The 27,937-nt window shown below is 40.9% G+C and overlaps 1 protein-coding gene across 2 annotated transcripts in view; it reads right to left on the reverse strand.

Moving 5' to 3' along the window:
• Nucleotides 1-16,158: 16,158 nt before the first annotated feature.
• The window catches only part of Gpr63 (G protein-coupled receptor 63), a 54,508-nt gene continuing 42,729 nt past the window's right edge, over nucleotides 16,159-27,937 (reverse strand). Inside the window, exons 1-2 of one of the 2 annotated variants that reach the window (XM_029566717.1) lie at nucleotides 20,098-20,186; nucleotides 16,159-18,615 (exon numbers count right to left, since the gene is read on the reverse strand). In XM_029566717.1, coding sequence (XP_029422577.1) covers nucleotides 17,208-18,467 — 1,260 coding nt within the window. In that variant the 5' untranslated portion in view covers nucleotides 18,468-18,615; nucleotides 20,098-20,186 and the 3' untranslated portion in view covers nucleotides 16,159-17,207. Of the gene's footprint in view, nucleotides 18,616-20,097; nucleotides 20,187-27,937 lie in introns of those variants that run through there. The other variant, XM_008839605.3, reaches the window with a different exon arrangement.

Genomic DNA, 27,937 nt, shown 5'->3' on the forward strand with positions numbered 1-27,937 from the left:
ATGGGAAACTGCAACAACCCAATCCAGACAGGACAACAAATGGCCCAGACCCTTCAAGGATGAAAGTATGGGTCACTCCTCTAGGGAAAGAGCCAAGACCTGCAGAGGTGCTTGCTGATGGTGGAGGAAATACAGAATGGGTAGTAGAGGAAGGTAGTTACAAATACCAACTTAGGCCACGTGACCAGTTGGAGAAAAGTGGATTGTAATTGACATGAGTATTCTTGTCCTATTTGGTTAAGAGTAGGCGTGTGCATGTATACACTTATGTTAAGCAGATAAGTTATTCTTTTTTGAATGTGTAACTGAGATAAGTGTTAAGTGATTAAGTGTTGTGAACCTATATGATCATATTGGGTTATGAGGCACTAAAGGACTAAGCATTCCTCGAAGACCTTATCACCTACTCTAAGATATATAATGCATTGGTCATTGTATGATGGGATAGTTATATCATGTTAGGTGAAATTATGACCTCAACATTGTTTTCATTTGAAAATTAAGCATGACATAGAGAGATGCTATTGGGTGTCAAGTTGACAAGGGGTGGACTTGTGATGGCTAATCCTGGGTGTCAACATGACTGGATCTGGGATTAAGTGAAATGAGAGAGATCTCCTTAATTGGATCATCTGAAGCTGGAAGACACACCCTAAATGTGAGTGTTACCTTTTGATGGCAGCCCATATAAAAGGCCATGGCAAAGGAGAACGTTTTTGCTTTTTGCTGCTTGTGTTCTCTCTCGCTGGTGAGTTCATCTTGCTGCTGTAGACTGAAGACTAGCTGATCTTTTGGAATTCATCAGACCTTCAGTGCCATATTGGGACTACTGAGACATCCAGCCTTGTGGACTGAGCGACTACAGAGTGGAGTCTCAGCCTGTGGTGCAGCCATTGTTGGACTCCTCAGACTCTATCTTGTGAGCTAAGCTGATAAATCTCTATACATATATATTCATTCTACCGATTCTGTTTCTTTGGAAAACCCTGGCTAATACAGATTGATTTTCTGTCCTAGTTTGTCTCTTCATTGCTGTGACAAAATACTCTGACCACTACCAACTTGGGGAGGAAAGGGTTTATTTTATCTGACATCTCCCAGGTCATAGTTCATCGGGAGTCCAAGGTAGGAGGAACTCAGGGCAGGAACCTGGAGGCAGGAGCTGGAGCACAGGCCATGGAGGAACTCTGCTTATTGGCTTGCTCCCCTGGCCCCTGCTCAGCCTGCTTTCTTATGCAACACAGGCCCACCTGCCCAGGCATGGCACCACCCACAGTGGGATGGGCCCTCCCACATCATTCAACAATCAAGAAGGTGCCTGATGGACATGGCCAATTGAGGCTCCCTCAACCCAGGTGTGTCAAGTTGACACTAAAGCTATCCAGCACAGAATGGAAATTATAGCTGTACTAATGAAGATCATTTCTGTGGCCTGCAACCCAAAGTAATTATGGTGGTTTGAATGACTATCCCCCATAGGTTCTGAGTAGTTGGACACTTGGTCCCAATTCATAGAGCTGTTTGAGAAGGATCATGGAACCTTTAGAAGGTATGTCCTTGATGGTGTGACCTTGCTGGAAGAAGCAGGTCACTGGGGACAGATTTTGAGCATAGATAGCCATGCCCACCTCTAGTCTGACTCTCTGCTTCTTGTGCCTGCTTGAAGATTTGAGCACACAGCTCTTTGCTCCAGCCACCTCTGCTGCCATACCTCCTCACAATGAAGGGCTCTTACCCTCTGTAAGTGGCCTTTGTTATGGTATTATATCACAGCAACAGAAAAGTAACTAACACAGTGATCCGACCAAAGGAGGCTAAGGTGGGGAAGGTAGAAGGCTTCGGTGAAGGTTCCTGCCAGGAAAGGCAGACAATCTTACCAGAGATGACTGTGGGATCTGTCCTCACTTGCCATCTATTATGTACCCCAAGACCCACAAAGGCAGTACCCAAGCTGAGGAGAGTCCTAGCCATAGGTGGAAAACTACTGGAGATGCTGGCCACAGATCATGTCAACCCTAAGAAGTTATTAGAAGTTATTTAGTTGATAGTTGAAGGCCACATTAGTCAGTTCATCACTGTGACCTGAAATAACTTTAGAAAGGGAAGAATTATTTTGACTCCTAATATCAGACTACTTGGCCCCATGTGCTTGAGCAGAACATCATGGTGGCAAGTGCATGTGGAACTGGAAGGTGAATTTCTGGCAGACTGGAAACCTAGAGGCAGGAAGGGACCAGGGAGAAAGGACCTCCAGGAACCTGCCCCAACTGACTACTTCTTCCAGATGGATCCCACCTTTAAAGTTTCCAGAACCTCCCCAAATAGTGTACCATCTGGAGATCAAGTGTTTATCGCATGAGCCTGTAGGGAATATTTTAAATTCAAACCATAACAATGGCCAAACACATGAGCCAGTGTCAGAGACTAAGGCAGAGCCAGCTGTTAAGAGACTGAATCCCCAAGTCCAGTTTCACAGTTCAAAACTTTTTCTTTACATTGTGACTGACTTTTGTTTCCTAGTCCCTGGGAGTCAAATAGTACAAAGGATTGTGGGTGTTAGCCCCTGTAAATTGCTAAGGAATTTGATTTGAGATCTAAACCATGTCCCAAGACTCTAACCTTTATTAATTTGAAGTGCTAAGAGATAAATCTCCCTGAGACCCATCTAAAATGAGCCATGGAAGGTAACAGACAGGAAAGAACCCCTAGAAGGCAGAACGCATTTATTTGATATTTTGATTCAGTAAATCTTCATTGCAACTCTCTACTTTTTAAATATTTTACTTATTATATTTTATGAGTGTTTTTCCTGCCTGTATGTAAGTGCACCCATGTCATGCAATGCCCACAGAAGTCAGAAGAGGGCATTAGATTCCTCTGGAACTAGAATTACAGACAGTTGCTAGCCACCATGTAGGTACTGGGACTCAAATGTGCGTCCTTTGGAAGAGCAGCCAGTGCGCTTAACCACTGAGCCATCTCTCCAGTCCACAATGCTCTGCTTTTAATAGTTAAATGGTCTTATACAGAGAGAACTTTAATAAAAACAGAAACTGGGATGATAGACAACTAGACAACAGTTGCTGAGATCACTCTGTTTAAGCAGTTCCTTCTGCTTAGCCCCATTTCCTGTGACCAAGAAGCCTCAGTAGGGGATTTGTTGATTTAAACACGGTGTTCTAAAGACTGTAAAGGAAATCTTGAATCAGGTGAAAGACTTTACCAGGAAACTTGCTACAAAGATACCAGTCAAAGAAATATACTAGAAATTTAGTGCTATACATCAGATCCTGGAAGTAGAGTGAAATAGAGATGAAGTAATGAAGTGAGGTCAAAAGGTTAAAATAATCTCGTCCATGCGTCATCACCATTGCCAGTGCCATGAGACAGGGAGGCATTCTTTTACATGGAATGTCTGTATTTGCATAGTTCATCTATAAAACCAATTCCATGTGATTCTCCACTCAGAACTATAAGGCCTACCAAGGATCCATCCATCAGGGATAATCAGTAATACTTACTCCAATTTGAGGAAAGCTGAGCCAATTTAGAAGCTAGCTTCTACACACCAGAGTTTTCTGCAATTACCATTCTTTAGGACTATGCACAATACACGTCAGTACCATGAGCATCCTCTGTCCACTGGCATACTGAAATAGAAGAGACAGTACAACAGGAGAAAATAAAGAGCTAGGTGAAAAAGAAGTAAAGAGCTAACAGCAGCATTGTGAAGTCATCAGGTCACAGGCATTGTGAACACCTGGGAAGGGATATTTACAGAAGTCGCTTCCCTTCGGTGGGAAGTTAAATGCACCCACTAACTGCATTTTCATGGAGCAGCAGCCTGTTTCATCCACTCACACTGCTTATCTCCAACCCTCAGCCAATGAGAACACATGGCCACTTGGCCAGCTGAAATTTTATACACAAACAATTCTCTTTGTGATCTAGACTAATAAACCATAAACATGTCCATAAGGCCTTGTCTGATGGTACCAGACAACCTGAATCTCTTTGCCCTAGGATAAAACCTTCTTTAGCAACCAGGCTTGAAGACACAGCCACACACTAATAACCTGGCAGAGGTGCCAGATGGTGGTAGAGCATCTGTTGCCAGGTCAGAATGGTCTTATCTGGCCTGAAATACTTCCAGAATTCCTGTATGATTCTTGGCTTTATATTTTTTACATTTAAATGTAAAATGTCCCTCACAGGCTCATTTGAATATTTGGTCTCCTGCTGATGACACTTTTGGGGGAGGATATAGAACCTTTTCAAGAGCCTAAATGAAGTGTTTCACTGTGGGGACCAGGAATTTTTGGTTACACCCTAGCCCCAGTTCTCTACTTCCTGACTGCCTCCTCAATGCAACCAGCTGCAGCATGCTCCTGTTGCCACAGCCTGGGGCTTGTCCAGGCACCATGCCTTCCCTGCCATGGTATCTCCTGAACAATGAACCAGATTATTAAAGCCTTCTTCCTTCAGAGTTTTGTTGGGATTTTGGCCAGGTATTCTGCCACTGTGATGAGAATAGTAACAAATACAGTGCTCCATGAAGAGCTTGGCTCTGCTTAGCGGAAGTTGTTTAATGTTTTGGGATACGAAGGATCAGTCAGGATACTAAAATTGTTACTCATTTGGTTCAGCCATATACTTTACAGTCTGGAATACAGAATCAGTAGTGTAAAGAATTTGAGAGGTGAGCTGAGGAGATGACTCAGTGGGTAAAGTACTTGTTGCACTGTCACGCCATCTCCAATGAAGCCCGCGTGAGATCCTCCGTGGGTCGAGGCTGGAACTTCAAGGAAGGTTGCCTCTTGGAGTTGGTTGTGCTGAGAAACATGCAGTGCACTTGGCATGCTTTACTTGCTATTATTTTTCTAACTGTCACTGTATCTTGGGCTTTCTGGGGGCACCGCTATCACCGCCTTTATTGAAATCCTTTAATCATCCTAGTTCAGATGCACCACTATTAACGAAAGATATTTTAATGAAAGGTATTTTAGACATAGTGAGAAGTAATTAAGCAGAATTAATGCTGGATAGTCCAGGGAATAATGGATTTCTAGAAGAAAAATATAGATGGATAAATATAGATAGAAGAAGGGTTTCTTGTTATTCATTACAATTCATGGATAAATCGGTAAGATCAAGGCCACCTTGGTGTCTTTTGATAAACAATCAATAAGAGAGCATTTTAAAGGGCAAATATAGAAATTTTGGGCCTTATAGAGTTAAAATAACTTAGAAGCCCTATGGCCCACTACAAACAAGCAAGGAATATTATCAAATAGTTAAAAAAGTAACATCAGGCGCAGCTGGTGTTGAAAGTGCTTGGTGGGTTAAGGTCATTCTGACTTGGGACTACAAAGTCGAGCAGAATCCTAAGTGAGTGAGAAAGGCCGGCAGTAAAAACCACAGTAAAGCAGGAATTTACTGTCTAGTACCAGGTTGATAAGATAGGAAAATGTGTTGGCAAAATTGTTTTACTTTCATCTCTGGAATTGTAAATCTTAGCATGACTGTTCTGCGGTTTTTGCAACTGCAAAAATTACACTCAGACTTTCATCAAGCTCTTTTGCATCTGTTTGTCACTCGCCGACTCCTTGTCCACCCTCTTGATGACCCTGTTCCCGTCGGACTGAACTGCCCCGGTCTGGGCTGGTCCGTCGCATTGCACAATCATGAAGACCCGGATTCAGATCCCCAACACCCATGTAAAAACTGGGTGTGAAAGCATGCATCTGTAACCCCAGTGCTGGGTGAGTGAGTCCCCAGTTCTGCAAGAGACCCTGTCTCAAAAATAATAATTATAATAATTAATAATAATGTGGAGAGTGATAAAGACACTAACATTGACTTCCACACTCAATGCACGGTAAGCACATCCCCCACATACATGTATACACACACATGCACACACACACACACACACACACACAAGAATTTGAGGAGTTGGAAGTCATTGTCTCACGTAGAGATTTCCTCTCCTTGAGACAGTAACCAGAACTCCTGGTTACTATGGTGAAAGAAAACAGTTTTCACCAGGGCTCATTCCTCTTCACTTGGGACACAGGAAGGTGTGTCTACAGGGCCAAATCCTATCTACAATAATATGAATGAGTTATAAATGCAACTTCTGTCTGTAAAATCTCCCAGGTGTCCAGTCTATTTAGTGTACTAGCTGCATAATGGCACATTGGGATTTATAAACTAAAGAGAGCAGAGCCTCATCATCCTGGATTACTGAGTAATTGTGTGGGGCCAACCAAGAGCATCTGAATTAGAATGCTACACACAAAAGAAATTAACTATTCTTGTGCCAGGCAACTGATATGAAGGGCTTGTTTCATAACATCTGACATTACTTTAGTAAGTATACAAAATGATGTCCATGTGACATTGGTGAGCAGGGGCAATGGCACTCAGTCGTAGTTGGACAAGGAAATGATTCCCTAGGTAGCCTGAGACAGTGTGGGTAAAGAGAGAGAATTATAATGCTAGTGTAAGAAGAAAGCAAAACTAACTGCTAGAAAACCATGTCCCCAAGTCAAGCTCAACAACGGAAGTCATTCATAAAGGAGGTACAAGCCAGGAGGCCCATGAATGGGTTTAGTTGTGAAGCATGAAGACAATCAGACCAAAAAACATGGAGTGAGGACAAAAGAGATGTGAGGGCAGCAAAGATTTCTCTTCCTTAGTTGACAATAGAGGGAGGCTTGAAGGCATAAAGGAAATAGTCAAATCCAGACATCCACACCCACCTCCAATAGCCAGCTACCCACCCTATTGGGTCTTACAAGTTCTATTCCCTAGCATTCTTTTATCTCTCCTTGGCCTGAAGTTGTGTTTCTATAGAGTTACAACTATTTAGAGTCATAAGACCACAGATCAGAAGATGACTGCCATTTAAGATAACCAATGACAATTGTTGGTGGAAAGAATACCTGTCACACCACAGAGCCACACAGGAATTACCCAGATCTGTCACAAGGTAGGAGGGGGTTACTGTGGGCTAAAGCTTTTTGTATGGCTTCCATGGAAAGAAATGGCTGAGGCAGGGAAAGGCCTCTGGACTGGCTGTTTGAAGCAAGGTCAGCAGGCTCAGGGCACAGGTACTATCCCTGGTTGTCTGATATCTGGCCTTGGGATAACTGGGGAAAGCAAAGTACTAGTGACCTAAGGAATCAAAGCCTGATGAGGTGGATAGGGGTAGGGAGTAGCCCAGTTCTTTTGGAAGACAGGAAAGCAGCCTCTACCCAGATTCACCAAACTAGTTAATGACAGCATTTGCAAACCTGTATGATAAGCAGCCTTACCAGTCATTGACAGTGCTTTCATGTCCCACTTCCTGGTCGTTGCTATGTCCTGTGTTTGGACTTTAACTTTTCCCACTAACTGGTGATTGTTGGGTGCACTACTATGAGTAACAGGCCCCTCGCCAGAAGAGAAGGAGCCACTATTTTCACTTTAGTAGTATTCCTAACACTTGAATTCCATAACATCACTCTTAGTCTCGTCTAGATAACCTGCTGAGGAATGGGATATCTGGTATAAGAAATTTCACCAGCCTGAGTCCTACTTTTCTATCAAGATCTGTCTTTCTAGTGCCTAACCATTTCCTAGGAAGAACCTTATCACAAAGAAATACCATTGTTTAATTTTATTCTCCAAATGTTTTTTATTTCCTTGGACTCACTGAGCTATGTTCATACATCCTCTGAGGATAAAGCACCAATAACGCTTAATAAAGGTCTTAAATTCACTTCCTATGCCATTCCCTTGAAGATGACACATATACAGATATTCATGTTTTATCCATTTCAGACCTAGTGGGTGGAATCTACACATTAACACTAGTCCTTACCAATGATGGACATAGTATTGGCCAAGATGAAGCAGGAAGAACAAATGTGACAACTGAAGGATAGGGCCAGAAGGTCATGGCAGAGCTGATGAGGGCAGGACAAAGGGCAACAACCTGGTCAAAGGTCCAAGTTAGGCTGGCAAGGACCACAAGACTAAAGAAGAATCCTTCATGGATGAAAAAAGAACACAGGTGAAGGAGATAAAGAAGTCGGAGGATCAATACTACAATGTACACAAACCATGTTTTGGTGTCTATGTGGATAATAAGTTTAAAATCTTGTATTCCATTTAATTAGTTCTGTGGCCTCTTAAAATTCAATCAAACTAGGACCTGGAGAGATGGCTCAGCTGTTAAGAACACTGGCTGCTCTTGCAGACAACCCAGGTTTGCTAGGCACCCACATGACAGCCAACTGTCTGTAACTCCAATTCCAGGGGATCCAAAGCTCTCTTCTGGCCTCTGCAGGCAAAGCATGCACGTGGTACACTTACATACACACATGCAGGCCAAACACTCATACACATAAAATAAAAATAAAATAGAAAAAATTTCAACCAGTAATTTAGCTCCTGAAATGATTTGTGAGAGAATCATATCTACCTCCCAGGGCTGTCATAACAAAGGCAGGTTGGCCAGGCATGGTGGTCCATGCCTTTAGTCCCAGCACTTGGGAGGCAGAGAAAGATAGATCTCTGTGAGTCTGAAGTCAGCCTGGTCTCTAATAGAGAGTTCCAGGTCAGCCAGGGCTACATAGTGAGACCCTGTCCCCCAAAACAAAACAAAACCCCCAAAAAGGAACACTGCATATTTACTCAAATATGGTATTTGTATCATCTATCAGGCATCAAATAAATGATGGTTGCCACTGATAAGATTGTTTGGTTGTAGAGTTTCTATGACTTTAAAGAAAAGTTAACAGTCTTAGCCAGGAGCTGAAAACTAAAATCATTACTATAACCTTTTCTTTGTTGCTCTAGCCAACATGGAATATTTATTTAGTATTTAAATCTTTTAGTATTTGGTTACTCATGGAACAGAGACAGTGGACACCATGGTTATATAACTTTCTGAGCACAATGACAAAAGCAGACCATTGCTCCCTTGCACATACCATAAACCTGCTCCTAGGTGAGCATCCTTGTTTCAAACCACAATATTTCACAGATTTGTTAGCAGGTTTAAGTTTTCTCACATGTGCAGTATACTAGACCATACTAGGCTGATTTGGCTCTTTTTTTTTTTTCCTGCAAAATGTTCTTTTTGTAACTAAGCCAATATTGCTGATAGGATGCTAATGTACCTCTTTGTCTATTCATACATGTGTCATATTTGGGATTGACTCTCTAGTCCCAGTTTCTTCCTGGCAAAGACAGTGAGCATATTAATGTTACATAACAATAACCATTAAACGTTCCTTGAAAATCTTAACAGCTTTTTATCTTTAGCTCCTACTTTGAGATAATTATATACTTCCAGAAAGATATTTATAGCTCTGATCAGGAAGAACAGCTGAAAAAAATGTGTTCACAGTTCTGCCAAATCTGTGATGAAAATGACTTAAAATTCTCAGAGCTGATGGGTATTCAAAATGACATATGTATGTCAAATTCCATCAATAGAGAACTTTTCCCAGCCTACATTCCCATGATGGAGGTAACTATAGAATGTACCTTATCTATATCACATCATCTTTCATTTACCAAGAAACTGAGACTACACAAACCGAGGCAGACACAGCGCTGCATGTTGGCGTCATCAGTCCCTCCGAACAAGTGTCCTTCAACTGTATCATGTCCCTGAAAAGCTCTGGCATGTTTAATCAAACCACAAGACAAAGTCGCAGACCAGCATTAAAGTGAGGGGATCACAGGCACCCCTCCATGGTATGAACTGAAGATCACAGTGTCAAACCCATGTACGCAGATGTGCAACACTCCAGGTTTTCAGGGCTAGCAAATAACAATTTGCAACCGTCTCCATTTGATATATTCATCAGCCAACTTTACTCGATACAGCACCAGACAAACCAGGGATTCCTTTCTCGTTGAAAGCAGCAGGTTAGGAGACAGGCTATGTCGCTGGACTGAGAGACTTCAGACGGGGGCACTGACTCTGCCCTCGCAACTTAGAACCTATGAGTTCTGCCAAGATTCTGGTATCAGAAGGTCCATTTCCAGAATTTTGGGAATACTCCTCTAGTTGAGCAGTTATAACAGGACATACAGAAACAATGGATAAACACACTGCCCTGCCCTTAGGGAGCGCACAACTCAGGAGAAGTGAGGGAGAGAAGTAAAGAGGGCTAAGACTTTGGTTATTGCTGTCATTCCACCTCTGTCAGGCTACATTTCTGTATTTCATTTTTCAGCATTCATCTGCTTTACTGTTTTCATGAAATGCCTTTTACCTCTAGAAAGATCACACAGAACTTAGTGCTCAGCAACAGTGGCCTTCACACAGACTAACATAAAATACCACGACTTCTTGCAGTCTAAGATAGCTGAGGTTTTTGAGATAATAGTTTAGGCGAAATTGTACAAGAAAAGTCCATCTTCCTCCTTACCATCATGGAGAACGTTTGCTGCATTACTCACAAATGCTATGCAAATACGATCAGTCTAGGAAAAGGGTAAAGCAGAAAGGAATCCCTGTCTACAGGCAGTTCGCCAAGGCATCAGCAGTTCAGATGGGGCAAAGCTAATAGCAATACCACAGTACACAGTGTGCAGTTTCAGCTTATGGCTCCTCAGAAAGTCCAGCTGAGATCACATGGCTTGTGCAGTTGCAGGGAAGCAGCAACTCCTGACCCTGTCACACCAGCTGCCTACATTTGGTTCTCAATGAGCTCAGCTTTTGTCTTAGTGGTTAGACTTATATGATGAACATATTAAAACTGCCAATGTTCTAAAATCCCATTACTCCTTTCTATTAATAAAATGTATTTAATAGGGTTGGGGAGATAGATCAGTGGGTAAAGTATTTGTCTTGCAAGCATTAGAACTTGGCTTTGATAGCCAGAATCCACATTCTGAAAAAAAAAAAAAAAAAGCCAGGCTTAGTTTGGTATGTTTTTGTAATCTCAGCAATGGGAGGACTGGAACAGGCGGACCCTACTTGGAGAGTTCCAGGACAGGGAGAGAGTCTGTCTAAAACAAAGGACATCTGAGCTTGTCTTCTGGTCTACACACACACACATGCATCTATTAGATTATGATACTTGTAGGACCATTTGTCTCTACTTACTTAACTGCTGGTTTTTCCAAACCTTGCACTGTCACTATTCAGCCCTTTTCTCTATTACAGTAAAAGTTCATCAACTCAAGCTCAAATGTAAAGAGCTCTAAAGATGAGAGCTGGTGAGTGTGGCTTGTTTAATTGCTTTAAAACTGTCTTCTTGTCTGCTTATTAAAACATAAAAGTATTTTTTAAAAGCTCAAATGCAAGTACTGTCATAGAACAGTCAAACAATAAATTACAACTCAATAGGCCTTAACATATATGACACAATGCATGAAATCCAGTAAGATGGGCTTTGGGAGGGGGATCTGGATAAGGGAGGGGGTATAAAGATGATTAAGATATTTTGTATGAAATGCACACAATTCAGTGACAACATACATTAAAAATAAATAAATTACATACTTTTAAGTATTGTTTCATTGTTTAAAAAAAAGTCCAGTAATGAATTATAATAACTGATTTAGGTTCTGGGTTTTTTTTTTTTAATACAAGTGATTCAAGTAATTAAGCAATTCTTTTTAAATTTTTTACTGAGTTTTGTAGATTTCATATATCTTAACCAAATTGTGACCCTCCCTCCTTCATCCACACCCTCCCTACATTCCCTCCACTAGATAATTAGGCAATTCTAATCATTATACTAACTACTACTTTATGGAAAGTAGCTATGTGTCTGTATCCCCGACATCTCTGCCACAGTTAGGAAACTGCATGAAAGTTCTATGACATTAGGGATAGTGAGTCCAGTGCTTCCAGTACAGTCATTCCTGACCCAACCACATGTGGCAACTGACTTAAAATCAAGCCTGATTCAACCTAGGTTCAGAATATTTTTCTGCTGTGGTTATTTTCTAATGTTTATTAGTAACACGATTTTTTTAAGACACTCTTCCCACTTGGGGTTCGGTTCTATTGTCAGAAATAGGGGAAAAGTGGCCTTAAAAAATAAAAAAGCAAAACTGGCATTAAGCCTAGATTGAACCCCCATGTTACATGAAGCAGCTGCTTAACCTCTGGGGAATATTTTCCCCAGTCAGAAAAAGAATTGTGGGCTGGAGGGATGGCTAAGATGGTTAAGAGCAGTGACTGTTCTTGCAGAGGACCCAAGTTCAATTCCAGCACTCACATGGCAGCTAACAACTGTCTGCAACTCCAATTCCAGGGGAATCTGATGCCCTCTTCTGACCTCTACAGGCACTACATGACACAGATGCACTTAACAAACATACAGACAATACACTCATACACATAAGCTAAAAATAATAAAAAAAATTTAAGACCCTGCAACTCATATTCAAATAATTATTTCCTATGGGTTTATAAGGGAATTTTTAGAAGTGGCATTGCAGCATGAAATACTTCCATTCAAATTCAAAAGCATTCTCACTGCTTTGCCAAGTGGCAATAATTTTAAATGACTTAGCAGTAAAATTTTCATCTCTCCTCAGACAGAATTTCCTAAAACTATTTTTTTTCCTTTTCTTAAAATAAAAAATATAAGAATGGCACAAAAAAAAAAGAGAATGTTCCAGAAAACACCTCAAGAGGATTAGAATGGACATTTCTTCAGGGAGGGGCATGCACTAAGGTTACCATCCCAACCCATATAGACCCCAATAAAAAATCTGCAAAAAATATTTTTATTGAGTTTTTGTGCATTTCACATGATAGTTCTTAATTAAATTTAGATCCCCTACATCATCCATGGCCTCCACTAGATTTCATGCATTCTGTCATATATCTTAAGTCTTTTCCCTTTCTGGTCAAGCATTTGCCCCTCAGTGCAAGTTCATCCACTGGAGTCCAGTCAGCCTATCTAGAGTCTCTCCCTTAATGAAGATCTACTCTCCCTCACCCAGCAGTAATCAGTTGCCAATAGTTCCTTGGCTGGGGCTGGGGCCTGCTGCTCATTTACGTTGTTCTATGCTCAGTTTGTCTGATTGAGATGGCATGGGTCTTGTGCATGCTGTCACCATTGTTGCAAGGTCATATGAGCAAGGCCCAGTGGCCTGAAAGCCTAATGCATAATGAAACTCAGTTTTCAATTTAACAACATTATGCATAACAAAAATTTCTAAGATATGAAATCGTAAGAAAAAAAGAAACTCCACTTTAGAAATGTTAAACATTTATTCATTTTCTTATTGGTAGCTCTTTTCTTGGTTGTAGTAAGAATATGCACAGTAAACATACTTTTCATATTTAAATATTACCACCCCAAATTCTAAAATTTTTCTTCAACAAAGGCCAGGTGCCATTGTAAAATAAATTAATTTTAATTACAAATGACAAGTACCAATAGATATCTAAGAAATGTATTAACATTTACTTGCAATAACAAACATGTGCTTTGATATTTTTATTCATTAATATAAAAATTGAGTTTTCAATGAAGGCAGTTTATCAGGACTCTAGTTACAGAAAAAGTTTGAATCAGTAATTCCTCAGACTTAAAGTAAAAACCCTAACAATAAAATGGCAAGCATATGGAAATGTTTCTGTGATATGTACATATTATATTTTCATGTAAACAAAAGCAAATGTCAAAGAAATTAAATATCTTTTGTCAGCAACAAAAATACATAAATTCAAAAGTTATTTTATTTTACTTCATTTTCCAACAACTGGCGTACGCAGAGCACTGGGAATTAGACCAATCTTTACATTTCCTTCACATGCTTCAGAAAATTACATAAAGAGATAGCCTAGACATTCATCTCTAGGGAAGAAATATTATGCTAAATAATAGCCTTCTCAAAGCCATGACTTGCAATTATCAAATCATTCTTTGAGCCCTATTATGAAACTACATCGTTTTTCACAATTTTGCCAGTAAAAAGAAAGTAAAGCTAGCATTGGTAAAATCTACACCAGCACACATGGCAACCAGATAGGCACAAACCATGTAGATTTCCTCTCCAAATGGATCACCAATGGCTTGCAACACACAGCAATGTTGATATAAAGCACACAGTAGTTGAATGAATATACTTGTTTTCTACAGGAGTATTTCTTGGAACTGTGCCCCAGGGACCAAACGAACCAGAATCAAGCAAAAACACGTAATGAAACATAAATGAACATTCCTGTGCCCAACCACAGACCCTCTGTAGGCCCAGGAATTTGTATTCTTTACCTTCCCTGGGGATAGTCAAACATTTATTAAAGCTTAAGTATCACTACTGCTAATATTTTGGAATTTCTCTGTACTCTTTTTTTTAACCACAAATATTTCATTATCTCTTTCATGCCAGGAGGAAAAAGCAAATAATTTCTGAGTGTGCTGGTCAGCAGTGATAAGCAGAAGTGGTATTTTTCTTCCCCATCAAGAAAATAGGGGATAATAGGCAACATGCAATTTTGCACCTATGTCTCTTGAAGGTGCACCATAGTATTATTTCTAAAGCTTTCATAATGTATCTATAATAAAAATGTTCAGCATGATTTGTAAACTGTCATCTGATCAAGATTATCCAGTGTAAAGAGAACTGGGACTTGGTGTCTTCCCCAGAACTGCACATCTCGGCTCTCCAGAGCACTCACTAAATGAAACTGCCTACAGAGCTCTACACAGTACCTTCAGCTGCTCAGAAATCAAGAAGAGAGAACAACAAACTCAGTTTCCACCACAGTCACAGAAGGAATCTCAAGAACTACCAGTATACATCCATGTACATATGTCATGCTTTTTCCTGAAAGGTGGATTTTGAACATCAGTGTTAATATCTGCTTAAAATCCAGTTTATATTGTCAATGGAAGGTAAAATGCATTTCATTGTTACTAGATCTACTTCAGTACTTATGTCCTAGAAGATCTCAATGGACAAAAACAATTTTACCTGTGATAAATATAAATTTGAAATTAAAGAGGTAGGTGGCTATCATGTAAAATGATTCCAACATAATATAGTGAATAGTATACTCAGGTCTCAAAAGTTCTCTTACTAGACAAAGAGTTCCAATACCATTGGAACTGTCTTTAAGAGCCAGGTTTCCCAAGTCTTTGGTGATGTCAACAAGTTTCCAAGGTCCTAACTTCTGACAACCATGTCAGGAGCTCTTCAGATATTCCTTTTAAGAAACAGCTAATGAAAGGAGATGTAAGAAGTAATACTGGAGAGCAAGGAGTAGTGTGAAGTTGACTGGGCTCTTCAAATCACTATACTCTCATATGGGTGGACATGCATGGAGTTGGATAAATCTTAGCGATTTTTGTAATCCAACTAAGATTTCTACAACTGAAGAAAACAGAGGTTCATTTTTTCCAATGGTTTGAAAAGTACTAAATTCTGAAAAGCTGCTACATATCCATGTTAAATTACTGACTGAGCCCATACTATAGTCAAAAGTCCACGCTTCAGCCTTTTTAGCCCTAGTCTGCCATTCCATCACTGTTGGTTGTTATATAAAGTATGCCCATGGTGACAGAGAAGGTGACCAATGTTCTGAATGCACCAGGACAGGCAGATAACATAAGAAAAATAATTAGAGCTGCAGACTTGAACTATTAAAGTCGAGTCTAAGCCCAGTCCAGGGTCTTATCTTCCCTTTCTGTGGAAGAAAAGAAAAGAAGAAAATACTTTCTGAGTTCATTCAGAAACTCCAGCTCTGCTAAGGCAAACAAAAAGGCCATACTGTTGATAACATTTCAAACTATCATAGTTGGATGGCTGGAAAACCTGCAAAGGTATGATCCAAACATAGCTGTATCGGCCTATTTAATAGCTGTCAGTCGCTTGTTTTGCAGTTTTTAAAAATCACCTTATTTTCATATTTAGATGTTTAAGTTCCATTTTAAAAGGTGGCGCTAAATAATTTTGTTTCCTTTTCTGTTCTCAAGACATTTTTGGTACTGGATTCATATTGATTTTGGTAATACATGCTATTTTCAAACAAGATTTTAATTTAAAAACAAGGCTATGCAGGCATAGAGAAATAGCTCAGTTGGCAGAGTGCTTGTCTAGCACACATGTAGCCCTGGGTTCAATCTCCAGGACCACATAAACCGGGCATAGTGGCACATGCCTGTAATTCCAGCACTTGGGAGATGGAGGCAAGAGGATTAGAAGTTTAAGGTCATTCTCAGCTATATAGAAACTTCAAGGCCAGTTTGGGCTACATATGACCCTGTCTTAAAAAAAAAAAAAGAAAAAGATATGCAAAGTTCCCCTTGACTATTAAACATTCAAGATGAAAGTAGTGTCCATGTGGCACAGTGCAACAACAGTCTCAGCTTCTCAGACGTTGGGATCACGGCTCTACCAGAAGCCCTGGGCAAGACTGTAGATCCTCTGAGAGTTGGCTTTCTTCATTTGTTTAAAAAAAAAAAAAGTACCTCCCTCACAGGGCTACCATGAGGATAAATGTACACAGGGCCTGGTATACAGGTGGCAGCCCCTTCTCCCTAAGCCTGGGGAGAACCTTTGCCACACCTGTACCAGCTCCCCTCATTCTGCTCATTGCTCTGAAGACTCAGTATTGTGCTTAGAAAACTTCCTACAGGTTTATGCTCTCTTTTAAAATTGTACATGCAGTTAAAACAAATATGACTGAATTAATTTGTACATTCTTAAAGTGCACCAAAGTAAATAGTAATGACCTTTAAAATGTCACTAACCTCCTTGGATTTTTTAAATAAAACTGAGTATTTACCAACTGAGATGCATGGGGATTCTGACTCCAATGCGATGGCAAAGAGCAGCAATGTCTTGTAGGGGGGGAAAGGGATTGATAAACTCAACCAAGCATACCTTAGCAGCATAAAGACTACTTACAATTCAAGTTAACTGCAGGTTCGATAAAGTACAATCCTGATTCATGCTACAAAAATAAAATCAGCCAACTAAACAAAAAAGAATCCCACCTGCCCACTCTAAATCAGAGTTTTTTTGACATTGGAGGTAACATTTGTAACCACTTTCCTACAGGGTATCCCTGGTTACAGGACTCATTAAGTACTTACCACTCTTTCTTTACAATACTCATACATACACACGCCCCTATAAAAAACAATAAACTCTAAGCTTAGAAGCCATATGAAAAAAGTTTCAGTCACTAAAGAACCATCGACACCCAAAATATCAGTCAGGTCCAATATTCACACCACTGTCCGATGTTCCCCACACACATACACAGCACTGGGACGGATCCGACGCCTTGTATGACCAGGAAGCCGTGGCAAAAACTTGAAGGACTTGGGCATCATGTCCAGGCAGGCATCATGAAACTTCTTGATCCTCCAGTAGTAGATCAGTGGATTCAACGCAGACTTGAGGTAGCAGAGCCAAAGCAGCCAAGTGCTAATCTCAAAAAAGTTGTGCTTATAGTAAAAGTGCTTACTGAATGTTGCCACAAGGCTGTACGTGGTAAATGGTGCCCAGCAGACAATGAAAACAGCAAAGAGAATCAAAATGGTGGTAAAGGCACGTGTTTTAAAGCCCATGTCGATGCTCATCTGAAAGGGCCTCTGTAGACTCATGAGACCCAGTTTGCTGGCCTGGCTGAGGCATATTCCTTCCGGGTAGCTATGGATCCTCAAGGCATTGTGCCGAAGGGTGTTGAGGATGCCCATAAATGAATACAGTATCACCAGGAAAGGTATGAAGAAAGAAATGAGTGAAATCAAAATCACATAAGCCTGGTAACCTGGATTGGTTGTATACCCAAACACACACTGAGGTGCCCGGGAAGGGATCTGCAGATCAGGGTTTCCCACAGCCAAAGGAAAAGCTACACAAAAAGAAGTTGCCCAGGAAACTGCAATGAGAACCTTAGCCCTGTACGGATTTAGCTTATCTTGCCTCTGAACTATAATCAGGAACCTATCGATGCTAATGATGAGCAGGATGGCAACCCCCTCTATCACAAACAGCCAGAAGAACATAGCAGATAATCTGCAGAAGAATTTCCCAAATATCCATCTGGTAGTAAGAATAGATACCAGGGCAAATGGCATGTTCAGCACTGCAAGCAACATGTCTGCAAAAGCCAGACTGGCAAGAAGGATGTTAATCGCAGAGCGCATGGCAGCTTTTTGGTAAACCATGAGGCAAACAACCAAGTTCCCAAGAAAAGACACAAACAGAATAAATATCATTATAGCTGAAAGGATGATCTGGAGAGGTAAGTTTATGCTCTTAAAAACTGCTGGTGTTGGGGTGACAGCTGTGGTATTCACTGCCAAGGAACTCAAACCAGTGGTAGTCATGGTTTCAAAACCGTATCTAAGCAGTGGACCAGTGCTGGGATGCTGGGATGGTGGAGGGACCGTAATATTCATATGGGAATTTGAATAGACTACAAATGTCATGTTGGGCATCCCAGTATGGGGCACAGTCAAAACTGCTGAGACAACCATGGTTTCAGGAGGATGGAAGATACAGGCAGAGACGTGGGTCCTCTTCGAGCATCTCCACACAGAACAGCAGAATCAGGTTCCACTGATGGACTTGGACACACATTCTGGGAAATGGACAGAGTTCCATCTTCCACAGGAGACCTTTTGCCTAGAACAAGCCCAAAACACAGAAGTGAGAAGTCAGCTTAATAAATAACATTTGACTTTTGTGTCTCCCATTCAAGTACTAAGCAGGTCCAGCCCTGCTTAGCATAACAGAGCAGACAAGACTGGTCTTGTTCAGGGTGGTGTGGCTGCAGACATAACTGACTTATTTTCTTCCATTATGCAGGATTGGTTTTTCTCTTTCTAATTCTTTCAAAGTTGGATCTCTAACCTAGTCACTACTAAAATTGTCCTACTGTTTTAATCAGATATGATGGAATTTCATAACATTCATATAAAAAGCAAAAAAATCTCAGAATGAATTAATGTACCAAGGACAAAAGCTAAAACTTTGTTAGTTTTTTTTAATTGTAGCAACAGCATGGCTTTCCACAGGTACTATTAATGCACATTTTTCTAATTCTCCTAGGATTACAAACTTTATCAGTTCTTTCCTACAGGTTCTAGTCTGTTTTTACATTAGCATAAAGCCAGGTGGCAAAAATACCTAGCCTCAGTTTCCTATTTCACATATGGTAATGACACTCTGTAGGTCCGAGAACCCTTGCAAGTAAGAATAAGGTTATTTTCAACTAAGATCTGAAAATAGTTTCTTGGCTTGCTCTCCTTCCCTCCTTTAAGTCCTGTCTCTGTCCCTCCCTTCTTCCTACGAGTCAAACATCATATGGACTTAGAACGAGTCATTGATTTTTAGGATAATTGCCAAAATTTCATTATCCATTTAGTGGAGTACAAAGGGGGCAGAGATGGGATCTCATTATTCAACCAAGATTCAGTGGACAACTATAGTATGCCTCTTTACCAATGTGTGTCTGTACGATCCCCAGTCTTGTATAGGGTGGCCTTTATGAATAGATGAATACCAATGTTTATGCAAAATACTGATTTTTTTACTATTTCCTCTCATTTTATAGCTTAATTTCTTTGTCCTTACTAGATTTTATCCATTCTCAAATGTTCACTTTGAAGTATCAACAGACCTTGACAAGATGCCACATTAAGCCAGTGACTCTCAAGCTATAACCACAAAGGGGCAGTTGGAAGAGAACAGAGGTCATGGTTTTTTTTCATCATAATCACACCACTCTGTTGAGAGATACCCCAAATACACACAGTAATAAAACTGTGCTCAGTACATAAATGAGCCTACCTCCTCCAGAGAAAAATTGTAAGTAGACAAGTGTGTATTTTAACCCTAAATTAATAGCTAAAATCATGTTTGACCAATTATGTAGAACATCTAAAACTATACCTCAGGGCTGGTGAAGATGGTCCAGTGAGTAAAGGCACTGCTGCCACACCTGATAGCCTGGGAACCACACGATGGGAGGAAACAATCTACTCCTGCATGTTGTCACTGACCTCCACACATGTATCCTGACACATATGCTACACACACACAAATACACACAATAAATAATATAGTTGAAATTTTTAAATTGCATTTCAACAAACATTTATCCACCCTGCAGTCGTGAACTTGCAACATTTAATTTCCTCAGGGTGGGGAGCACAGTGGTTGAGTGCTTGCCTAGCATGCATGAGGCCCTGGCTTCAGCTCCCTGCAGCACAAACGTAATTAGTTAAGTAATTAAAATTAATTAAAAATAAGATTCCATTTCCTCAATCATGGCGAGGAGCAAAAGTTGTAAATGGAATGAAACCAAAGCAAAACCTCAACTTAGAATGTGCTTTTAAAGTTTTATAACTCCATATGCAATGAAAATGTCCTTCTTTGCCAACTCTACCATTACTGCCCAAACATTTAACTCAAGTCATTCAATTACTCAGTCATCAAGTATTTACTGACGGCCTGCTATATGCCAGGCACTGTGATGAAAATGGTTAACAAGTGGTGCTGGATTTCTGGTTTAAAATAACAGAATTACCAGAGATACCACGTCCCAAAATTGACTTTGAAAGGCCAGTAAAGGGATTTTTTTTCAACAAATCCATAAACTAAAAAGAATAATACAGCACCCATATGGCAGCTAACAACTGTCCATAACTCCAGTCCCAGGGGATCCGACAGCCTCTTCTGACCTCCGCAGGCATTGCACGACACAGGTGCACTTAGTTACATGCAGGCAATACATGCATACATATAAAATAAAAATAAATTTTTAAAAATTAAGAAAAGAATAAAACACATGAATTAAAGACACAGTAGGAAAGAATTTTTTAATGACTTCAGGAAAAAAGAAGATGGTGTTGTGGTAACTGGTTTAACAAAGCAGAACAGAGAACGATCATTTTCAGTACTTCAAAGAAATATGCTTTGAGGAAGTGGAAGCACCTGTAGAGCCAGAGAAGCTCCAGAGAGCAGTACCCACAGGGATGGCAGATGAGGATGAAAACAAGGGACTAAATTAGACCCCCGGAAGCCCACTCCAGGCCAACGTCTCCTCTTTCTAGGCAATCATAAGAAAACACATTCTCCACTCAAGTAGTTCAAGGCTGTAGCAGAACCAAACCAACAAGCACCAAAGGGGAAGATGTTAGGGAAGGACTGTCAACAGGACTGAACAAACCAATGTCAACACTCAACAGGAGACCCTAGCTCTTTCTCCACCTTCTTCCCAGACTCCAGGATCTGCAAGAAGTGCAGTCATACTTGGTCGCATCCTACTCTCAGAGCTACCAATCCAGTCCACAGAGTGTAAACTCACTTTCACAAGGCAGCACTGACCCCTTCCTATGGGCAGATGCTCTAAGTCCTTAAAGCCTCTTAAAAGCTCCACTACCTGTCAACAGTGCTAACACTTGGAACCAACCTTCAAAAGGAATTTTGGTGGGAACAAACTGTGCTGAGATCATGTCACTTATAAGCTATTTGTGAAGACTAAACGTAAAGTTTTGTTTTATTATACCCAAGGAAGCATGAACAATCATGAAATCTGTGTCATTTAAAACCAATTCAACTTAGTCTAATTTCGAGTACAATATGTAAGGAAAATGTTTAAATCTTGATCTTTGTCTTCTCACAGCACAGGCTATCACCTCCTTCTCAGCTTCCAGTTGCTAGCCAAATGCAGATACGAACCAAGCAGGTTTTGATGGCCTAAACCTTACTTCTCAGCTCCAGCCTTATGTTCCCAGCTTTTTTTTTTTTTTTTTTTCAATTCCAAAGAGAAGCAATTTTTAACACATTTTTCCAGAAATAGTTTGGAGCAGGTTTCATTAAAAAAGAGGGTAAAATAGGATTAAGAAATCAAAGACCAAAGGACTTGCCAACATGGGGTCAACTTTGGTGGAATAATGATGAAGGTTTCCATGTTCTATTTTTTTTTTCAATCCTAACGAGTTTATTGGGCTTGCTAACAGAGCATAGGGTGGGAAATTATTTACAGAAGAGTGGGCATCACCCCCACATTTGGCTGCACTGGAAAGTCCACACTCAAATATAGATCCTGTGACCTCCTCACAGCCACAAAAAATGGCAAGAGAGGTGCCTCATGGCATTCTTGGCTTATACATCCTTAGCCCCTCCCCACATGCAGCTAAAGTCAACTGATTGGGGGGGGACTGACCCCCCCATTCAACTCCCTAACAAGTGTGGGAAGGAAGGTTTGCTGGCATTGTGGTCAGAGGACACTTCCAGGTAACACTCCACCCTGTCTTCTAGCTCTTACATTCTTTCCACCAACCCCTTCTACAAAAGTCATTGCACCTTAGAGGGGGTGATGGGTGTGGGATGATCTTCCTCCCATAGTGGCAAGGCACTGAACTTTCAGGTTTCTGAATCATCTGTTTTCCATGGGCTGTTGGCCTATTTCAGTGGGATTCCATCTACTATAAAAATGCAAACAGCAAGAACAAGAACATCTAAACAGTGGCTGCTATAATAACTTAACCTATGGGGGTAAACACAAATGCTTGGACAGTACTTTAGCAGGTGCCTCACATCCATCTAACAAAACAATTGCAATGGCTTCCCCACTAGAGCCTATATTCTCCGCTGTCACAGGGGGGGTGGCCTGGACTACAGTACCAGATGTGTGTTCCACCTCTAGGAGTGGGCATTATGTGCAATCGAAATTTTTCTGGTTGTATATACACTAGACAAGCCACTATTGCACTAGCAGGAACATCTTCTTTGGCATGTTGACAGTGCAGCATGTGGGGTCAGTAGTTGAACAGAATTATGAGGGACAGTTCTCCCCCAGCCATCTGCATATCACCTTCTGGCACAATGAAAGCCACCCATTCAGTGGTAGGGAGTTTCCAGGTTAGTCCAAGCTTGATTTATCTGTCTCCCACTCTCACATCACATGGTGTCTTCAGCAACAAGGTTTTCCTGTCCACTTCTAGTGTACAACCAACATTACTGGCAATGACCTTTTTTGTTTGGGACCTCTAAGGCCCCTCTGGCCAACAGCTCATAGTGGAGCAACACACCTCTAGCACTGGGATTTTCATTTAGCAACCGTATGGCTTCAGGTAGGGCCTTCTTCCATCCCCATAGGGTTCCTTCTGTGCTTAAGGTTTTTTTTTTTTTTTATGTGTATCAGGAGAATTTTTTCCCTTTATTCCCATAGTTCTTTGTACAGCCCTCCTTCCCCCGTCCCCTTTACCCCCTTTTACATATTTCTCCCTTAGTAACACCTTTCTCCTACTATTCTTCCCTCCTGGGTTCCTTCTTTCCTTTTACCTCCCTGGTTCCCTTCCACGTTCCTGGTTCCTGCAGTTACATCAAGATATGCACTCTCTTAACCTAACCCTAACCCTAACCGTAACCCTAACCTAACTCTAACCCTAACCCTAACCCTAACCCTAACCCTAACCCTAACCCTAACCCTGTGGTGCTAGGATCCACAAATGAGAACATATGTCTTTTGTTTTTCTGAGTCTGTGTTACTTCACTTAGTATAACAGTTTCTAGATTCATCCATTTACCAGCAAATTTTATTATTTCATTTTTCTTTATTGCTGAGAACACCACTGCACAAATGTACCACATTTTCGTTAACTACTTGTCAGTTGGGGGGCACTTAGGTTGCTTCCATCTCTTAGCTATTTATTGTGAAAAGAGTAGCAACAAACAACGTTGTACAAGTGACTGCAATAGGATGAGTCCTTTGGTTATATGCCAAGAAGTGGTATAACTGGGTCATATGGTAGGTTCAGTTTTAGTTTTCTTAGGGTTCTCCACACTGCTTTCCATAGGGGGTTGCAAAAGTTTGCAATCCCACAAGTAGTGAATGAGTGTTCCCCTTTCTCCACATCCTCGCCAGCATTTGGTATCATTTGTTTTCTTGATCTTAGCCAGTATATCTGGGGTAAGGTGAAATCTTAAGGTGGTTTTGATTTGCTTTTCCCTAATTACTAACAATGTTGAACATGTTTTAAGATGTTTCTTAGTCATCTTTACTTCTTCCTTTGAGAACTCTCTGTTTAGATCTTTAGCCCATCTTTTAATTAGGCCATTTGTTTTCTTGGTTCTTTGTTTTTTGAGTTCTTTATATATTCTGGATGTTAAACCTCTGTCAGATGTGTCACTGGTGAAGATTTTTTCCCACCCTGTGGGTATTCTCTCCCTTTCTTGTTTCTTTTGCTGTAAAGAAGTATTTATTTTTGTGAGGTCCCACTTATTGATTGTTTGACCTTAATTCCTCAGCAACTGGTGTCCAACTTTTGAAAGTACTCTCCTACACCTATATCTTGTAGGTTACTACCAATGTTTTCTTCTAATAGTTTCAGAGTTTCGAGTTTCATATTGAAGTCTTTGATCCACTTGGAGTTGACATCTGTGCAAGGTGAAAGACAAGGATCTAGTTTCATTCTTCTACAGGTGGAGATCCAGTTTTTCCAGCACCATTTGTTGAAGATGCTGTCTTTCCTCCACTGTGTGTTCTTGGTGCCTTTGTCAAATATCAGGTGGCTAAAACTGTATGTTTATCTTACATCTCCACTTGGATAACTCAAAATCACCTCAATGATGTCATAGCCTACTATAAACGGAGAAGTGTAGGCCCTCCCTACTCCAAGCTACCGGTGATGCTTAATTTTAGGTGTCATCTTGATTGAGTTAAAGGATACTCAAACAATTTGTCTAGTAGTATTTCTGGGTCTGTCTGTGAATGTTTCCAGGAGAAACCACATTTAGGACAGTGGACTAAGGGAGATCCATCTTCACCTAGAAAGGTAGGCTCTTCTATCCTGAGGTACCCACTGTCTTCTTTCCTTGGACATCAGAGTTCCAGGTTCAGGTGCATTTGGATGCCAGGATGTTCACTGGCAATCCCCTGGGTTGTTGGGCCCCAAGCTTTGGGTTGGATTTATACCACTATCTCTCTTCAGTCTCAGACTATCAGAGAAGTACAAAACCATACCACTGGATTTGTTGGTTTTCACCTTGTAGATGACATGAGACTTGGCTTCTATGATCACTAAGTCAATTCTCAACAATTTCTCACATAAAGTTATATACATCTATTTATCTAGCTACGTAACTAGCTATCTTACTGGTTGTTTCACAAATACCAGTGTGCCCATGGAGAGTGCCTGGATAACTTCTCCTCTGATTATATAAACCAGAAACCTAAGAGTCATTTTAATATCCTTCTTTTTCAGCTATAATTTGTTCCACTCCCCAAGAACTATCAATTTGATATTGTTGAAGCCATTCTTTTCAATCCCCAAACTGCAAACAACTCTAAAGAGGGAAGCAATTTTTGCCTGGGTAATTCACAGCTGTATCTTCAATATATACAACAATGCCCCAGTCACATGGTTGATACCCAATAAGAAACTGGCAAATGAATAAAACATATACCCCATTCCCCTCTACCTTGTAAATTATTATTCCTGATGAGACTCTTATCTTCCCTGGCCTCTGTCCCAGCTGACTTTCCCCCCATTCTACCACCTTATTTCAACTTGTACTTTTTAAAAATCTATACTATTTATTATTTTTATTTTATATGTATGAGTGTATTACCTGCATGTATTTAAGTGCACCCATGTCCTGCAATGCCCATGGAGGTCAGAAGAAGGTGTCAGATTCCCTGGAACTGGAGCTACAGATGGCTGTTAACCACCATGTGGGTGCTGGGAATCGAACCCAGGTCCTCTCCAAGAGCAGTCAGTGCTCTTAACCACTGAGCCATCTCTCCAGGCCCTCAACCTGTACTTTTAAGTGAGCAGTTGTCTTACAAGTTTCCATGCCATTCTTCCTCCATGCTCATGCCTTCCCCCTCCCCACCTTGTTGAAGACTAAACTCCAGGGAGGCAGATGTGACTTTTAGGGGGTGGGCAGTATGACTAGGCATCATTTTTCTTAACCCAGTTAAAAGCTTGGCATATAATATATAGTCAACAAAAATCCACTGCATTAAATTAAAATTCCTGTTACTGCATTCATAATCTGTTGTCTTCTTTTCTTCCCTATTATGAAAGCCTTAAAAGAAGGAGTTTTATGGCATTGCTTTTAAAGATCCTACTTTTCCAAGTCTCTGTTTTCAGTAGTTTGTACTGAAATATTTGGTGTATCTTATCTATTTGGAAAGCAAGCTGCAGGGACTGACATAGCAATACTCAGTGAATAGATTAAACCGAGTATGTAGTGAGATCTGTCCTCTAAAAAGTGAGCCCAAAGAGTAAACAGGAGAATGTAATCATGCTAAATGAACAATCTAGAAATTGTATCAAATGTAGGATCAGTTTCAAACAACCTAGGGATGTGAATCTAACAAAAATAGAACAGTATAGTAAACATCACAGCGTCATAAAACCTACGGAATAGAATAGGAGATTAGAAAACAGACTAGGGTTGAAGAAGGTTGGAGAGATTGTTTTGGACTGTATACCTGCTTTTTCTGTATTCACACAGCCCCACCTGGACCTCCAAAAATCCCGTGGGTGTGAGCTCCTTGCCCAAATCTGAACAAAGAACCCATAAAGTCTCCAGTTACTTCAATCACTTCTCAACTGTTATTGCCCATGCCCACTGTGGGGTGTAGGATCTAGTTTCCATTGGCTTCCCAGAGTGGCTCCTTAATCCAGTCCAAGAGTAAGGGTTAAGCAACACTCCATGGGATGAGCTTTAGCCTAAGACAGGTGAGCCAGAAAAAGATGTCTCTTGACCTCATCGCCTGCCCTGCCACCAGGCCAATGGAGAATACCTTGAAGTCTATATGGAAAGCAATTCACCGGACGGAGGCGTGGCCAGATCTGTAACATTACCTCAAGTGTTTTTTCTTCTTCCCTGTCTGACTTGCCTGTCTGACTGTCTTGACTTCCCTGTCTCACTCCTGGGACTGCAGGCCCCAATACAGCTTTCTATTTCATTGGCTTTGTATCAAGTTACAGCTTCTAAAAAATCTCAGCTAAGAAATACAAAAACACTGGAAAAGGGGTGCACTCATCAACTGCAGTTAATGACCTCACATTCACTTAGTCTTCAACCTGGGACTATTTCTTTGAACAGCTCTGCTCATCCCTCTATCAGCACTCAAAACCCACGATTCTAGCTGTCAATTTTCCTTCTAAGTAATTTCTTAAATGTTTCCCTCCTCCTTCCTGCTATGGCCATGTCTTCTTCATCGGCCTCACCTCCTCAAACTTGCTGTGGATCAGCAGGATGGGATGGAGCTGTGACACATGAGCAGGTTGGCTGGTAGGTTAGGGTGGGAGTTTACCGGTCTGGGGCAAACAGAGCTCAGATAGAGGGAGATCTCAGGGAACAGAGCTGCAAACCACAGGTATCGGGCAGGGAAAGATCCCAGAAACCCAGATTAGACTGAGATTTGAGATGGCAGGGAGTGACTGTCTCTGACAAAGCATGGTGCATACAGATCCAGAATGGGTCAGGATCCCTGTGACCTGGGGAAATCTGAGAGTTAAGATGGTGGGGCCCTAGGCAGTCTTTTTCCTATATTTTAATGTCCTTTGGTTACTCCTATGAGAAACTAAACATAAACACCTTTAATCCCAAACAATTTGTTAAGTGTGTTTGAAAGAAAGCATGCCTCAAAATTCTGATCTAGTAAAACCTAAGTCTAGGGACTGAGGAGATGGCTAGGATGGTAAAGTGCTTGTCATGCAAGCACAAGTACCTGATTTTAGATCCCCAGCACCCCCACAGAAAGCTGAACATGTGCACACCTGTAACCTTGGGGCTAGGGAGCTAGAGACAGGAGGACACCTGGAGCTTGCTGAGAAGCCAGTCTAGCTGAATCTGTGAGTTCCAGGTTCAGTGAGAGATGCTGTCTCCAGGACACTGACAGAGTAAGGCACTTCATGTTAATCTCTGGCCTCCACATGTACACACACACATACACACACACACACACACACACACACAC

The sequence above is a fragment of the Nannospalax galili genome, unplaced genomic scaffold, assembly GCF_000622305.1.
Source record: "Nannospalax galili isolate Female #2095 unplaced genomic scaffold, S.galili_v1.0 scaffold78, whole genome shotgun sequence".
NCBI lineage: Eukaryota > Metazoa > Chordata > Mammalia > Rodentia > Spalacidae > Nannospalax > Nannospalax galili.